Source organism: Eleutherodactylus coqui, chromosome 5, assembly GCF_035609145.1.
Source record: "Eleutherodactylus coqui strain aEleCoq1 chromosome 5, aEleCoq1.hap1, whole genome shotgun sequence".
Classification (NCBI taxonomy): domain Eukaryota; kingdom Metazoa; phylum Chordata; class Amphibia; order Anura; family Eleutherodactylidae; genus Eleutherodactylus; species Eleutherodactylus coqui.
Window position 1 is genome coordinate 259,028,117 of NC_089841.1, and position 16,857 is coordinate 259,044,973.

General features: G+C 47.4%; 1 protein-coding gene across 2 annotated transcripts in view; it reads left to right on the forward strand.

Moving 5' to 3' along the window:
* PGPEP1 (pyroglutamyl-peptidase I) overlaps positions 1 to 5,856 on the forward strand; it is a 35,281-nt gene extending 29,425 nt beyond the window's left edge. For both annotated transcript variants that reach the window (XM_066604592.1, XM_066604594.1), the window contains one exon: positions 1,261 to 5,856. In XM_066604592.1, coding sequence (XP_066460689.1) covers positions 1,261 to 1,453 — 193 coding nt within the window. In that variant the 3' untranslated portion in view covers positions 1,454 to 5,856. The remainder of the gene's footprint in view (positions 1 to 1,260) is intronic.
* The last annotated feature ends 11,001 nt before the right edge of the window (positions 5,857 to 16,857 follow it).

Sequence of the window (16,857 nt, forward strand, 5' to 3'; positions counted from 1 at the left end):
GACAGCAATGTTGCCAATCCGCGCGTGAAAAACGCAATTCTTTTAAAATGGACCGCGGATGGCCAATGATTCCCTATGGACATGAGGCCTTAATGTCAAGGTGACCTATGCCTAGTAAGGAGGGGTAGAATAAAATAAGTTTTAATTATAATTAAACTTATTTTTTCTTTTCTTGCACTTCTATAAGCTTCATCAGCAAAGCTTTTCTATTGCAGAGAGTATGCCTAATGGAGAGCCTGCCTGATGGATATAATATTGCAATCAATCAGCACCCTGGAATTATGTCAGGAGGAAGCCTTTGGCCTCATGTCCACGGGCCTGCACGGTTTTCCCTGTGCAGAATCCTGCAGCAGATTCTATCAGGCCCACAGATGTAAGGCCAGAAAATACAATAGACTTACCTGTCCGGACGCTGCGGGTCTCTCCTTCCTAAGGCCGGATCTTTCATCTGTACGGCGGAAGTGCTCGGGACATCAGCGGCGTGTCATTGCTTTTTTAAATTTTATTTATTTATTTATTTAACTCCTGCTGTCCCGCGGCACAGACACAGTGACCGCTGCAGATCTGGTTGGCTTCTGTTTGCTTCAGTGGGAGCTGTCCGTGCAGGAAAACTGCACAAAAATGGAGCATGCTGCAGTTGTTTTCCCGCATGTGCAATCCACATGACATCTGCAGGTATTTCACTACCTGCGGGTGCCCAATGATTCCCTATGGGCACGGATCGCACGCATGACAAACAGCGCAGAATTTTTAATACCATTTTTACCGTGGACATGTGGCCTTTGTCTAACCAACTAAATGCTGTGAACAGAAGTTAATGCAATATCTAGGGGGCTAAACGGTGTATCTAGGGGGCTAAACGGTGATGGGCATTCTTGCTGATCTTGGCTCTGATGGCTAGGACCCACAAGTGATGGCGGGGAACTTGTTCTCTTGCCATCACCATGATGATTGTATTGTATCAGTTTGTGGAAACTACAGTTCCCGATACATAAGGCATGGGCAGTTTAGGAATCAAGGCCCAAAATGGGTAGTGACTATAAGGTTAAACTAAAATTAGCTGTATTGAACAGCATTGCCTATTTAAATGTGTACAGCCCTAGCCTGCAAATCCTTCTAGCAATAGCTGGCTATATCCCATGTAGCAGTGTTACAGGGCATAAAGCTTTCCCCTGAAAACCTCCGAATTGATCTCATCTACTGCTCGATCAATGGGGGGTAACCTCATGCACTGTATTAATACGTTGTCTTATCTGACAGGTATCTGTGTGACTTCACTTACTATACGTCTCTGCATGAGAGCCATGGGAGATCTGTGTTCATCCATGTGCCTCCATTAGGGAAGCCGTACACGGCCGCACAACTGGGCAGAGCGCTGCAGACCATCCTCGAAGTGATCTTGGACATGGTGGAGCATTCGGAAGACCAAATCAACTGTGACTACAAACACTGACAACAAGCAAGATCCTCCATTTATCTAATAGTTTCCGTATATCAGGAGAATGCAGCCCTCTGAGAATCTTACCGGGTGTCCGACTACAAAATGTTTTTTTTTTCTGCTGCTTAGTATCTTATCCTTTCTGAAAGGAGGTGAAATGGCAAGTGTGCCATGCCCACTGCCCTGACCAAATGTGATGGTTGCCCGAGCCTCCGATGAGGGAAGGGATGATGGGAGTGGAAATAGTAGGAGTCTTTTATCATCCGTGGGGAATGTCTAATAGTTTATTAATTCTTCAATAAATCACAAGTTTTAACAGGGATTGAGGGCCATCGTAGAGGAGGGAAAAGGCTTGTATCTTATGAGTTTGATTACTTCCAGATTTTGTACAATCCAGCCGCAGTAACCAGCATCTGGACAATGGGCAGAGTTGTGTTGGTAGATGTTGCTGATTTAAAGGAGACCTGCGATATTTGGGCAAAGTGTCTTGGTAGCTTACAAATTTAAAAAACACATTAAATGTATTCTAATGCAAAGAAATCCTAAAGGCGCGCTAGATTTTGAGTAGGGACTTCCTTGTTTAAGGCCGCCTGCAGACGGGCGGAAATTCTGCGGCGGGATTCCCCGCAGAATTTCCACCCATATACGCCTGCATAGGATTGCATTACAATATGCAATCCTATGCAGACGGCCGCACAGAAAACAAACCATGGCATGCTCTGCGAGTCCCACACAGAAACGTCACTCCCCGGCCACCGGCTCTGCTCTGCGCATGCTCCGGCAGCCGGCACATGAAAGAGCTGGAGCTGCGGGAGCGGGTGAGTTCCGCGCTGCTCTCTGCAGGCGCTCAGGTTGGGACTTCCCTGCTTTAGGCCATTTTCATGTGTGTGTAACACTGGTGCAATTCCCAGCCGAATGGCACGCCTAATGAGACAAACTTTACAGATTCACGTGCACCCACAATGCTGCCAGGCCGGGTCCTACTATAACCCAGGACCACAACTGTGCCCACATTAGTCTTGTGTGAAACTGACCTGAACCAAATCTACAGAAATACATATATTGGTCATGCAGAAGTGGGGGATGAAGCCTATACTTTACTGGGATGAGCATATTATGGCTCCAGACCATGCTATGGCATCCCTGAGGCTTTATTTGGGGAAACCGTTTCTGGCATTCACCTGATCAGCATAACTTCTCATGCACCAGACATAAAGCCTCCCTGTCAATATCCCGGGTTTGAAGGTTTGGGGTGCTCACACAAGTGTGTTTAGTTTTTGGCAGTGCACTGCGCAAATCTCCTGGGTTAGGAGTATTGCGTATGTGCTGCATGCCGACAAGCCCCATACACTATCTTGATGTGCGTGTGGGATACGTGCCAAGTCTGTGCATGTCGTGTCTTTTTTTTTTTTTTGCACCTGCATTTCATGTGTTTTTACCTTGATTACCATGGTGTTTTGATTGCCACAGTATAACAGTCCTATTGCTTTTAATGGAGCCTCACAGACATGGGCTCGAACGCGGCGCAGGATTTTGAGAGCTTTCTGCTCTATTTTTCCATGTTTAGCACAGCTCATCACCTAGCACTATGATGGGGTGCACTAAGACCTGCCGTCGGAGGCAGGAACTCCGAAACCAAAAGTATAATCGTGGTAAAGCACCGCAATCAAAATCACAGCCTGTGTGGGAGTGGGCTTACACAGGTCTAGGGAAAGATTTGTAAAACCACATCAGGGTAGTATATGGGCAAGGTCAGTAGAAAGCAATAGCCACACCTCGAGCTTACTGTAATTACACACACAATCCCACAACATAATGCTCTGACATCATCGTTCCGGTACAACGTCTGATACTGGAACGTACGTAGATCGAAAAAGAAAGTTCTATATACATGCACATGACTAGATTTTGACTCCTCATTTGAAGCGGTGAGATCAGCACGGAAGATCCACCACATAAATTAACCTACTCTGGATTTGAAATCACCACGGATTCAGTGTGGATGACATCCGTTAGTCCTATCCACACGGCGGGTTCTGTAAACGTTGAAGGTTATTTTTATTTGTGAGAATTCCACAGCATTTACGATCTGGAAACAGAAGACTTAAAAACAAAAACAAAAAAACTATTGAGGGGGGGGGAGGGGGGAATAACCACAACACAATCCACAACTTGTGAACATGCCCTTTAAAAAGGTGTGTGGCAGGTGAAAATTCTTGATGACCTATCCTGGTCATAAATGGCAGTTCAGCAGTCTGGGCAATGCTTTGGCACCTTTGCCAGTTAGCTAAAATACTACAGATGGCAGCAATGCTCAGAATGCCACCCATTCTGCAATGGCCAGGTTTGCTATTGCAGATCACTTCTATTGAAATGAATAGAAGAGAGCTGCAATACCAAACCAGGCCACAGCCAAACTAATGGCGTTCTGAGCATTCTGAATATCTGCAGCATCTTCTCATCAACTGAATGGCTAGACTGCTGAGCAGCGGACCATCGCACTGATCTGCTAATAATGACACACACTCCGAATAGATCATCAATAGTTTTTACCTGGAAACCCCCTTTAGCAATCTGCTATTTTCTGTGATGGACACTTTGCTTAGCCTCTAGTATGACTACCTCCTGCAGGCTGTGTAAATGAATTTTTCGCTACCAGTGCCTTACAAGGGCTTGCAAACTTTTTGGTAAGATAAGATCTGAAATAAAGGGGTTTTCTGAAGAAAAATATTGTTTTTGGTTGAATCCCATAATTATAACCTTTTTTTTTTTTGTATTTACACTTACCCCTTTTCCCTGAAAATAAGACATACCCTGAAAATAAGACATAGCATGATTTTCCAGAATTTTTGAGGATGCAAAATGATTTTTCAGACTTTTTGAGGATGCTTGAAATATAAGCCCTACTCCAAAATTAAGCCCTGCTAACAGTTAATTAAAAACAATTTAAATAGTGTCCAGGAAGCTATACATGTAAAAAAGTTAAACCTTTTTGAACAAAAATTAATATAAGACACTGTCTTATTTTCGGAGAAACAAGGTATTTTTAAAAAAATTACATCCTCCGGTATTTCAGGATGAGTGCCAGAATAGCGCCACCTGCTGTCTCTATTCTGTGTCCACCTCTGTAATTGTCCTCATGCAGTCAAGATATACAAATTCCTGCTTCTCTGGTTGCTCTATGGCAGTGTTTCTCAACTCCAGTCCTCAGGACCCCCCAACAGGTCATGTTTTCAGGATCTCCTATAGTAAGAACACCTGTGGCAATGTCTGAGGCGCTGACAATAATTACATCACCTGTGCAATACTGAGGAAATCCTGAAAACCTGACCTGTTGGGGGGTCCTGAGGACTGGAGTTGAGAAACACTGCTCTATGGGGTATGTAGAGGGATCCCTGGTGCGGTGAGAAAATGACAAGAGAACAAGATGACATTGCTGGGAAGCAAGACTGAGCATGTGTGTCCATGAGAACATTTACTGAGCTGCATACAATAGGAACAGCAGGTGGCGCTATTCTCACATTAGCCCTGGAAAATCTGGTAATAGAAACCTTTATTTAACAAGTGTAATAACCAAGAATGCTTATAATTATGGACAGGATTTAATTATAAACAATATTGTTTTGTGGGATAACTTTAATAATTGTGCAAAGCTTCTCTTAAAGGGGTTGCCTGAGTTATGAAATGGTATTCTAAAGGGCCTCCATGGTGTAAAATAACAAAAGAACTGACACACCACTTCACGCTCCCCTGCCAGCAGCTCTGGGTCTCCGCTGTATTGTTTTTCACAGGCTACAGTCAGACTATCACGTCCTGTAAACCTGCCGCTGCAGCCAATTACCTAAGCGCAGCCATTGGCTGCAGCGACTTGTTTGTAGACGGGTCAGGATGACTGCAGCCAGTAAAGACGCCATCAGTGGGCAGACCAGAGCTGGTGGCGGATGACAAGTGGGGAAAATGGAGCATCAACTTTATGATTTTTCACCACGGGGACCCTCCTAGGATGCCCTTTTATAACTATGGCAACCCCTTCAATGTTATTTCAAACAAAATTAGAATGCGTTGTATCAGTAAGAGCCATTGTTTGTGGAATGATTCCCCTACAGGGCAAGGTTATATTATTGTTAAAGTGCCATGACTGCAATTCTACCTCTCATACATTGTCATTTCTGTAGTTCATCTACAACTATCAGGTATATAATGATATACTTATGTACAGCATGACCAACAATATCCTCTCCAACCCTAAAATACGGATGGTAATATGAAATTCCAGTCCAATATGAATACTCTTACCTGTTTAGTCTAAACTCTCCTCTTAACTACCGTATATACCGGCGTATAAGGCGACGGGGCGTATAAGACGACCCCCCAACTGTCACCTTATACGCCGGTATTCAGTGGAGAAAAAAAAAAAAATTTTATTACTCACCTCCCACGGCGTTCTGTCGCGCTCCGGCGGGATGTCGCTCGCTCCGGCAGGCTGTCGCTCGCTCCTCGTCCCCGCCGCAGCATAGCCTTCTGAATGTGGGGCTTGAAATCCCCGCTTCCAGAAAGCTAATACACACGCCGGCAGCCATGACATCATTGAATGGCTGTGATTGGCTAAAGCACACGTGGCTTCAGCCAATCACACTATTCAATGACATCATTGAATGGGTGTGATTGCTAACACGTGCGCCTTCAGCCAATCACAGCCATTCAATGATGTCATTGAATAGTGTGATTGGCTGAAGCCACGTGTGCTTTAGCCAATCACAGCCATTCAATGCTGTCATGGCTGCCGGCGTGTGTATTAGTTTTCTGGAAGCGGGGATTTCAAGCCCCGCATTCAGAAAGCTATGCTGCGGCGGGGACGAGGAGCGAGCGACATCCTGCCGGAGCGCGACAGAACGCCGGGGGAGGTGAGTAATAAAATTTTTTTTTTTTACACTTTTTTTTTTTTTTGTATTACCGGCGCATAAGACGACCCCCGACTGCAGAGCAGATTTTTCGGGGTTCAAAAGTCGTCTTATACGCCGGTATATACGGTATTTATATTTGTGAATGACTACTTGTATAATTCCTCAAAGCCGAAACTGTGAGCACATCATCTCCCAACTTGGTTTGTTTTGTTTTTGTATAACCCTGATTTATTAAAATTCTCTGGATTCTAGCTTTAGTCTTACTATTTGCTACATATGTACAGCTATAATAATAGGTGATCTAGGAAAGTAAAGTGAATTGTCTTACTAATAGAGATGAGCGAGCGTACTCGGAAAAGCACTACTCGCTCGAGTAATTTGCTTTATCCGAGTATCGCTGTGCTCGTCCCTGAAGATTCGGGTGCCGCTGCGGCTGACAGGTGAGTCGCAGCGGGGAGCAGGGGAGAGCGGGCGGGAGAGAGGGAGAGAAAGATCTCCCCTCCGTTCCTCCCCGCTCTCCCCTGCTGCTCCCCGCTCCGTGCAGGCACCCGAATCTTCAGGGACGAGCACAGCGATACTCGGATAAAGCAAATTACTCGAGCGAGTAGTGCTTTTCCGAGTACGCTCGCTCATCCCTACTTACTAATGATGACACTTAAATTAGTACATTTGTATTGCATGCAAATTCATTTTCTAAAGAGAAACCTTTTTTGGAACCTCTAATTTCCTGCTCCTTACTGGATTTCAAGGTTTGCAGAATACATTGTATTATATTTTAAAAAGGAAAAATAGTGCAATTTCTTGTAACTTTCATCTGCTGAATGCCATTTAGGGCCTCCCTTACACAGGCCTTTACAGAAATCCAGCGTTTTTCAACACTGCGTTTACTGTGGTTTCAGCAGCGTTGGCATGCAGCCAAGGAAGCTTTAAAAAAAAAAAAAAAATCAATACTCACCTAGTTGGCGCCGTCCGGGTCCCTGCCGCTGCTCTCTGGAGCTTCGGGCACTTTTCAGCACCGAAAGAACATCTTTTGCTGGTAACAGGGTTTGAAGACCCCGCCTCCAGCAAGAGATTGCTCTGGTTGGCTGAGTCGCGTAATCAGCCAATTAGAGCCATTGCTGGATGCATAAATCATGGCCATTCATTGAATGGCTGTGATTTGTTCATGGAGCACTGTCTCTGATTGGCTGGGCCAGTGCTAGAGGAACCAATCAGAGCAATCTCTTGCTGGTGGCAGGGTCTTCAAACCCCTTTACTAACAAAAGATACTCTGTCGATGCTGACAAATCCCTAGAGCTCTGGGTTTTTAGGTAGTGTAGCTAGGGCTTCCATTTAGTGTTGTCAAAAATGCAGTACCAAGTTGTGCTGCGTTTTCAGGATCACTGACACCGCTGTCAATTTATTTTAATGGCCTCCGCAGGGCTAAAAACGGCCAAAAATAGAACATGCAACGCTGTCAAAGTGCAGCATTGAAGACTGCGTTTCGATGTTTGTGTGAGCAGCCACATTGAAATGAAAGGGACTGTTGTACAGCGTTGGGCGCAGTGCTAAAAAGGCGGCGCTAAATGCTGTACAAAAATGCCTTTGAGAGGGAGGCCTAAAATTGTTTACAAATACAAAGTACTATGCAAACCTCGACACTTGTAGGTTAGCAAGACTCCGCCCGCCTGTCTCACAAGTCCAAGTCCGGCACCCTGCACAGATACACAGGGCTATGACACTGTTTAAACTGAACAAACAGAGGAAAACCCAGCAGCGTCTAGCAGAGGAGCTGGTATACATGAGCAGCAAACATAGGGGACTGACCAGCCGGAGAAATCCACACCCAGCCAGCACAATCAACCCACACCTGTGGGGCTTTCTTGCAGTTGCTTTGCTTTTCAGACTGATAAATCTTAGATGGGTTGTATGAGATAAGAAAAAGGATCTGCTTTTCTTTCCCAGAAACATGGATCGTGATGATACGGATATAACAGACATAAATGGCATTGCTTTTGAAAGAAGAAACAGAACTTTTTTTTTTTTAAACTTATGTTATTCAACCCTTCTATATAGTATAAAGCAAAAAACTTACAGAAAAACCGCCCCTGTTGCCCATTGCAACCAGTCAGACCTTAATGTATTGATATTAAGCTTCTTGGAAGAGTATCATTATTGGTTGCTATGGCCAAAAGGCAAGTTGTACTGCTGGACCTTCAGACCTGATACATCTACTTACAGTAATAACAATGTATTTTACTGTTTCTCATCCCTACAGAGTTGTCTTACTATCCTGTGAACAGGAACGCATTAAATCCTCAGGTATTCTTATGTGGTACATGTATTTCATTTCTACAAGATGAAAATGTGCACCCATCAGTTTGGGCACGTATTGTAGTGCCTTACGGTGGCAAGTGTTTGCCATAAAAAACGCTATATGTAATCAAGTGTTTTTGTGTTTTCATTGTGCCATCTTTGATAATTCTGTAATTGAAGTAAAATGTGTCATTTCAACAAGACTAACTGTGTCTGTTTAATCTTCAGTTGTAGATAGAAATCACAGAAAGCGGCCATACTGGCTGATACAAGAGAGCAGGCATATAAACCACATGTCCCTCAAACAGAGTCCAGACTGACACATGGAGGAGCCGAAAACCCACCTGTGAGGACACTGATGAGACGAGCACTCACAGCCCTCTTTATAATGAAGGGGGGTGGGTAGTGTTATTTCCTGCACAAGAAAGTCCATACAGGATGTCAGACCACCTAGTACGTGTAGTGCACCATGCAGGCTTGCAAACTATTAATGTTGCCAGATATGAAACCAGCGGCCTGCCCTGCACCCCAAAGGTACACCACAACGGCACGGTCACCCTGGGCTCCCCCAACAGTACAGATAAGTACTGATAAAAGGTAGTAGCTGGAAGATGCGAGCCCATATGTCTGAGGTTTATATGCCTGCTGTCTTGTATCAGTAAGTATGGCCACTTTCTGTGATTTTTGTCTGTTTTGATAATTCTCTTCCTGTGATTTCAGTTGTAGATAGGAATCAGTAGAAACCTGAAATCAAAGAGCGACTCCCTGCAAAAGGTGCCTATTTAAAATACCACTTCTATTAAAGGGGTTGTCCCGCGCCGAAACATTTTTTTTTTTTTTTTTTCAAGCCCCCCCCCCCCCCCATTCGGCGCGAGACAACCCCGATGCAGGGGTTAAAAAAGAACACCGCACAGCGCTTACCTGAATCCCCGCGCTCCGGTGACTTCTTACTTACCTGCTGAAGATGGCCGCCGGGATCTTCTCCCTCGGTGGACCGCAGGGCTTCTGTGCGGTCCATTGCCGATTCCAGCCTCCTGATTGGCTGGAATCGGCACGTGACGGGGCGGAGCTACACGGAGCCCCATTGAGAAAAGGAGAAGACCCGGACTGCGCAAGCGCGTCTAATTTGGCCATTAGACGCTGAAAATTAGACGGCACCATGGAGACGAGGACGCTAGCAACGGAGCAGGTAAGTGAAAAACTTCTGATAACTTCTGTATGGCTCATAATTAATGCACAATGTACATTACAAAGTGCATTAATATGGCCATACAGAAGTGTATAGACCCACTTTGTTTCGCGGGACAACCCCTTTAAACTAATCATGGGCAACTAGAACAAAACAGTATGTCAATAACGACAATATCCAAACGTTACGGTAAGAGCTTACCAGACCACAATGCGTCAGGCCTCCCTCATACAGGCGTTTGTGTGAGCACCCCATTGAAATGAATGGGAGCGCTGTACAGTGTTTAGCGCAGCGCTAACCGCTGTACAAAACCACCTTTGTGAGGGAGGCCTTAGGAGAGATTAGACACAGCAGGGTGGAGTCTCAGCAAGTGGGGAGAGGGCTGGAATAAAAAGAATGAACAGATGTAGTAGTTCAACAGAAGTTGCAGAAACTTGATGGACTTTTTCATTTTTTTACTATTGCAGGTGCAGCAGCTTGTGAGTCACAATGCAAAGCGCATTGAAAGTGCAGTGTAGGAAGGTTTTCTGTGGCAAACTAAATGTCTTGCCTACATTTTTTTATAATGAAAAATCTATTTCTCTTATGGTTCCTGGGCTACAGGGCGACATACTGCTGAAGCACAGCCCGTAAATTACATAGAAGACCAAATCTATAGACATGGCACAAAATGACCCAATCGGAGCTCATTGTGACGGCAGCCAGCCTATAGTCCAAAGATTTGGTATGTTTTAAGGCTAGATATCTTACAAATTGGAGTCTAAATGAAAGTCTACTGTATGTCAGAGAACAGAAATATTCAGCACGATAGGGCAATTAGAGTGAATGCAGCGCCTCCGAATTACACAGCAAATCCACCAATAGCATGCAATGCAAAAATGATTCTTCATGCACATGAGCAGTAACCAATTGCAGTTTCTACTCGTGGATGAAAAATCGCAACATGCATAATTTCCTGCAGATTTTGCACGGACGGCTTCCATTGAAGTCAAGGCAAGCTGTCCGATCTGCGGCCCGTCCGCAAAAGCAGGAGTTTAAAGAAGAAAAATCTGTACTGCAAATGTCCGACAGGATCCATGCGGACTATGCGCAGTACAGAAAGAAGCAAATGAAAGCAGGTATGCACGGACGCCGCTGCTGCCAGTACTGGATTCTACTGCGGGAATCCGGCCCACATGTGTGCATGCGGCCTTAGGGTTGGCATTAATATAAGACTGCTTTTGCTGTTCTTTCTAGGGATTTTGCAAGATTCAGGTAAACCTAAAGGGAACCTGTTGTCACCAGCTTGGAGGTGCTGGAAGCAAAGGAAAACTAAACTATAGAGGAAAGGCCCATTTAAAAGGGGCGAGTGTCGGGAAAACGATGCCTGACACTCGTCCCCGCACATATATGCTGCATAAACGATGGGCGATGAGCTGATGGCTCAGTGTAAATAGGCGTTCAGTACTCAACTGCCGATATGTTAAGGCAATGGAGAGGGGCAGAGGAGTGAGAGGAGAGAAACCTCCTGCAGCCTCCCCGCTGTAAGCCAGCAATACTAGCTCCCATGCAGCAGCACGAGAGCGAGTATGTGCGGGGATGAGTGTCGGGCATCGTTTGCACAACATTCGTCCCGTCTAAATGGGCCTTAAGCCAGTAACGTCAGGTTTAATGCTTCCGTACCGTCTGTAGATCACTGCTGAACGGTCTGGTAGATGCCGGAACAGCTACTGCATTGTATTCACTTCCTTCTTTCTAAGGTGGTAAATTCCCAACTAAGGGTGCCTGCACACGAACGGAATTTCCAGCGCGTGATTTTAGGCACATAATCCGCCCCAGACCGCAGCCAATATACTCTTATGAGGATCCGCAGTTGTCCCCAGATGGACGGATTTGTATCGCGGTTTTTCACGCGCGTGAAAAAATCTGCGACCTGTTCTAATTTGGGTCGGATTCTGCGCGTGAAGCCTCCAATACAAGTGAATGGGTGCGTTTTTTCACGCAGTACATCCGCAGTGCAGCTGCAGATGGAGTCACTGGTTGCTATGACTACAGGAAGTAGGCATGGTAGGAGGCGTCCCAACACACAGCACAGAGCTTCACAGGCAAATGTGTAGAGGGAGATAGGTAGTATTTCTTGCCAATGCAGGATGTAAGAATGCAAAATCTGTAGTAATGAATTCCTCTTGTGAATTTTTTTGCAGTGACTGAAATAAAGTCACGCTGGAGAAGCGCCTGAAAAAAGTTACATGGATCAACCATGCCCACAAAGACATCAATAATTTAACGGTGCTCGCACAAGCAAGAGGGACAAAACGGAGTCTGGGTGTTGGTTTTTAAGCTGTTTTCCAAGGAATGGGCAGTTCTCTAGGGGTTGGGTTTACAATAAGGGGTGTCTGCTGGTTTTTCTGCGCGTTTCCCCCCCAACACATCCGCGCGTGATTTTTCACGCATCCGCACCTATCCGCAAGCACATTTAGGTACCATACGCGCGTGAAAATCCGCTAGCGGAATCCGGAACGCTCGTGTGCAGGCGGCCTAATACTTTCACTTGCTCTGACAGGCTTTTGTTCTTATGTCTTCTGTAGAAGGATTATGAATAACATGGATATATTTTTTTATTCCATAAGGCCGCCTGCACACGAGCGGAAATCCCGCCGCGGGATTTCCGACGCTAAAAGTTTGCATAGGAGTGCATTAAAATACGCACTCCTATGCAGACGGCCGCGGTTTGGCTGCGCGAAATCTCGCGCGGCAAACAAACCGCGGCATGTCCTAATTTTCTGCGGGACACGCACTCACCCGGCCGCCGGCTCCGGTCTGCGCATGCGCCGGCTGCGCAGCAGCCAGCACATGAAAGAGCTGGGGCCGCCAGGCGCGGGTGAGTACGTGCTCGTCACTGCAGGCGCTCGGGTCGGATCGCGCGGCGAGAATTCTCGCTGCCGGATCCGACCCGCTCGTCTGCAGGCGGCCTTACTGTTACGTGCAGCAAGGAACTCAGTAAGCAGCAAGAGAGAGATCTAAAGCATTATTTTTCTTTGAGAAAAAGGTCTAATGGAGGAGAATGTGAAGTTACTAAGCTGGGCCCCTGCCAGTACAGAGTGAGCTACCGGAAGGAGGAAGGTAAGACACCTTTAGTACGCGCAGTCCTCATAAGCACTTCATCTCAGTTAGAAATCTCATAGTTTCATGTTGTTTTACTGAATTAGTGTTAATTACTAGAGATGAGCGAACACCAAAATGTTCGGGTGTTCGTTATTCGGAACGAACTTCCCGCGATGCTCGAGGGTTCGTTTCGAACAACGAACCCCATTGAAGTCAATGGGCGACCAGAGCATTTTTGTATTTCGCCGATGCTCGCTAAAGTTTTCATGTGTGAAAATCTGGGCAATTCAAGAAAGTGATGGGAATGACACAGAAACGGATAGGGCAGGCGAGGGGCTACATGTTGGGCTGCATCTCAAGTTCACAGGTCCCACTATTAAGCCACAATAGCGGCAAGAGTGGGCCCCCCCCCCCCTCCCAACAACTTTTACTTCTGAAAAGCCCTCATTAGCATGGCATACCTTTGCTAAGCACCACACTACCTCCAACAAAGCACAATCACTGCCTGCATGACACTCCGCTGCCACTTCTCCTGGGTTACATGCTGACCAACCGCCCCCCCTCCCCCCCACAGCGCACACCAAAGTGTCCCTGCCCAGCCTTCAGCTGCCCTCATGCCACGCCACACTCATGTCTATTTAGAAGTGCGTCTGCCATGAGGAGGAACCGCAGGCACACACTGCAGAGGGTTGGCATGGCTAGGCAGCGGCCCTCTTTAAAAGGGGCGGGGCGATAGCCCACAATGCTGTACAGAAGCAATGAGAAATAGAATCCTGTGCCACCGCCATCAGGAGCTGCACACGTGGGCATAGCAATGGGGAACCTATGTGCCACACACTATTCATTCTGTCAAGGTGTCTGTATGCCCCAGTCAGACTGGTAATATGTACCTTAACAGTAACCGCGTTGGTGGTAATGTGGTGGTGACTGAGGACCTAGTAGCACGGTTGTATTTTGTTGGTTTTCGGAATGCGGCCAGGATTAAGTGGGCCGTGGCGGGGGGATGGTGTGGGGGCTCTCGTTGTGTCGATAAAGGTGAAATTCTTGGACTGCCACCAGACGAACCAATGCAAAGACATTTGCCAAGAATGTTTTCCCTGTTGGAGGAGGAGGGGGATGTTTTTGAGGCACTACGTGTCCTCTCCACGTGTCCGTGGTTATATGCACCTTTACAGTAACCGCGTTGGTGGGAAATGGCCTCGCCGCCATCATGTCTTTGGGAAGCCTCTGTTTCCACACCCCAGAGACATACCATTAGCAGCGGTATAGGCAGAGGCCAGAATTCGTAACATTTCAGCCGTAGCATTAGGACAGGCCCCACTAACATATCACTAGCAGCATTATAGGAGGAGCGCAGTCTTCGTTCCATGTCAGCAATAGTAGCACTCAAGACAGGCCCCAGTAACAATTCCGAAGCAGCAGTAGAGCGGGAGCGCAGTCTTCGTTCCATGTCAGCAATAGTAGCACTCAAGACAGGCCCCAGTAACAATTCCGAAGCAGCAGTATAGCGGGAGCGCAGTCTTCGTTCCATGTCAGCAATAGTAGCACTCAAGACAGGCCCCAGTAACAATTCCGAAGCAGCAGTATAGCGGGAGCGCAGTCTTCGTTCCATGTCAGCAATAGTAGCACTCAAGACAGGCCCCATTAACAATTCCGAAGCAGTATAGCGGGAGCGCAGTCTTCGTTCCATGTCAGCAATAGTAGCACTCAAGACAGGCCCCAGTAACAATTCCGAAGCAGCAGTATAGCGGGAGCGCAGTCTTAGTTCCATTTCAGTAGCCTTAGTATAGCCAAGGCCCAAGTTACATTTATGTAGCTAAAGTGTAGGCCAACCCCACACACCTTTCTGTACCATGAGTGCAGGCGAAGAACATACAAATTGCTATGATTACACTGTAGGTGAGGGCCCCAAAACATTGGTGTACCAACAGTACTAATGTACCTCAGTAAAAATTGGCCATGCCCAACCAAGATGGCAGGTGAATCGCTTTGGTTAATGTGGCTTAAGTGGTAACTAGGCCTGGAGGCAGCCCAGTGTAACGAAAAATTGGTTCAAGTTAAAGTTCCAACGCTTTTAAGCGCATTGAAACTTATAAAAATTGTTCAGAAAAATTATTTGAGTGAGCCTTGTGGCCCTAAGAAAAATTGCCCGTTCAGCGTGATTACGTGAGGTTTCAGGAGGAGGAGCAGGAGGAGGAGGAGGAATATTAGACACAGATTGATGAAGCAGAAATGTCCCCGTTTTGGATGGTGAGAGAGAACGTAGCTTCCATCCGCGGGTGCAGCCTACGTATTGCTTACGTATTGCTGCTGTCCGCTGGTGGAGAACAGAAGTCTGGGGAAATCCAGCCTTTGTTCATCTTGATGAGTGTTAGCCTGTCGGCACTGTCGGTTGACAAGCGGCTACGCTTATCTGTGATGATTCCCCCAGCCGCACTAAACACCCTCTCCGACAAGACGCTAGCCGCAGGACAAGCAAGCACCTCCAGGGCATACAGCGCTAGTTCAGGCCACGTGTCCAGCTTCGACACCCAGTAGTTGTAGGGGGCAGAGGCGTCACCAAGGATGGTCGTGCGATCCGCTACGTACTCCCTCACCATCCTTTTACAGTGCTCCCGCCGACTCAGCCGTGACTGGGGAGCGGTGACACAGTCTTGGTGGGGAGCCATAAAGCTGGCCAGGCCCTTAAAGACTGTTGCACTGCCTGGGATGTACATGCTGCTCGATCTACGCACATCCCCTGCTACCTTGCCCTCGGTACTGCGCCTTCTGCCACTAGCGCTGTCGGCTGGGAATTTTACCATCAGCTTGTCCGCAAGGGTCCTGTGGTATAGCAACACTCTCGAACCCCTTTCCTCTTCGGGAATCAGAGTGGGCAGGTTCTCCTTATACCGTGGATCGAGCAGTGTGTACACCCAGTAATCCGTCGTGGCCAGAATGCGTGCAACGCGAGGGTCACGAGAAAGGCATCCTAACAGGAAGTCAGCCATGTGTGCCAGGGTACCTGTACGCAACACATGGCTGTCTTCACTAGGAAGATCACTTTCAGGATCCTCCTCCTCCTCCTCCTCCTCCTCCTCCTCCTCAGGCCATACACGCTGAAAGGATGACAGGCAATCAGCCGGTGTACCGTCAGCAGCGGCCCAAGCTGTCTCTTCCCCCTCCTCCTCATCCTCCTCATGCTCCTCCTCCTCCTGTACGCGCTGAGAAATAGACAGGAGGGTGCCCTGACTATCCAGCGGCATACTGTCTTCCCCCGCCCCCGTTTCCGAGCGCAAAGCAGCTGCCTTTATGGTTTGCAGGGAATTTCTCAAGATGCATAGCAGAGGAATGGTGACGCTAATGATTGTAGCATCGCCGCTCACCACCTGGGTAGACTCCTCAAAATTACCAAGGACATGGCAGATGTCTGCCAACCAGGCCCACTCTTCTGAAAGGAAATGAGGAGGCTGACTCCCACTGCGCCGCCCATGTTGGAGTTGGTATTCGACTATAGCTCTACGTTGTTCATAGAGCCTGGCCAACATGTGGAGCGTAGAGTTCCACCGTGTGGGCACGTCGCACAGCAGTCGGTGCACTGGCAGCTTAAAGTGATGTTGCAGGGTGCGCAGGGTGGCAGCGTCCGTGTGGGACTTGCGAAAATGTGCGCAGAGCCGGCGCGCCTTTACGAGCAGGTCTGACAAGCGTGGGTAGCTTTTCAGAAAGCGCTGAACCACCAAATTAAAGACGTGGGCCAGGCATGGCACGTGCGTGAGGCTGCCGAGCTGCAGAGCCGCCACCAGGTTACGGCCGTTGTCACACACGACCATGCCCGGTTGGAGGCTCAGCGGCGCAAGCCAGCGGTCGGTCTGCTGTGTCAGACCCTGCAGCAGTTCGTGGGCCGTGTGCCTCTTATCGCCTAAGCTGAGTAGTTTCAGCACGGCCTGCTGACGCTTGCCCACCGCTGT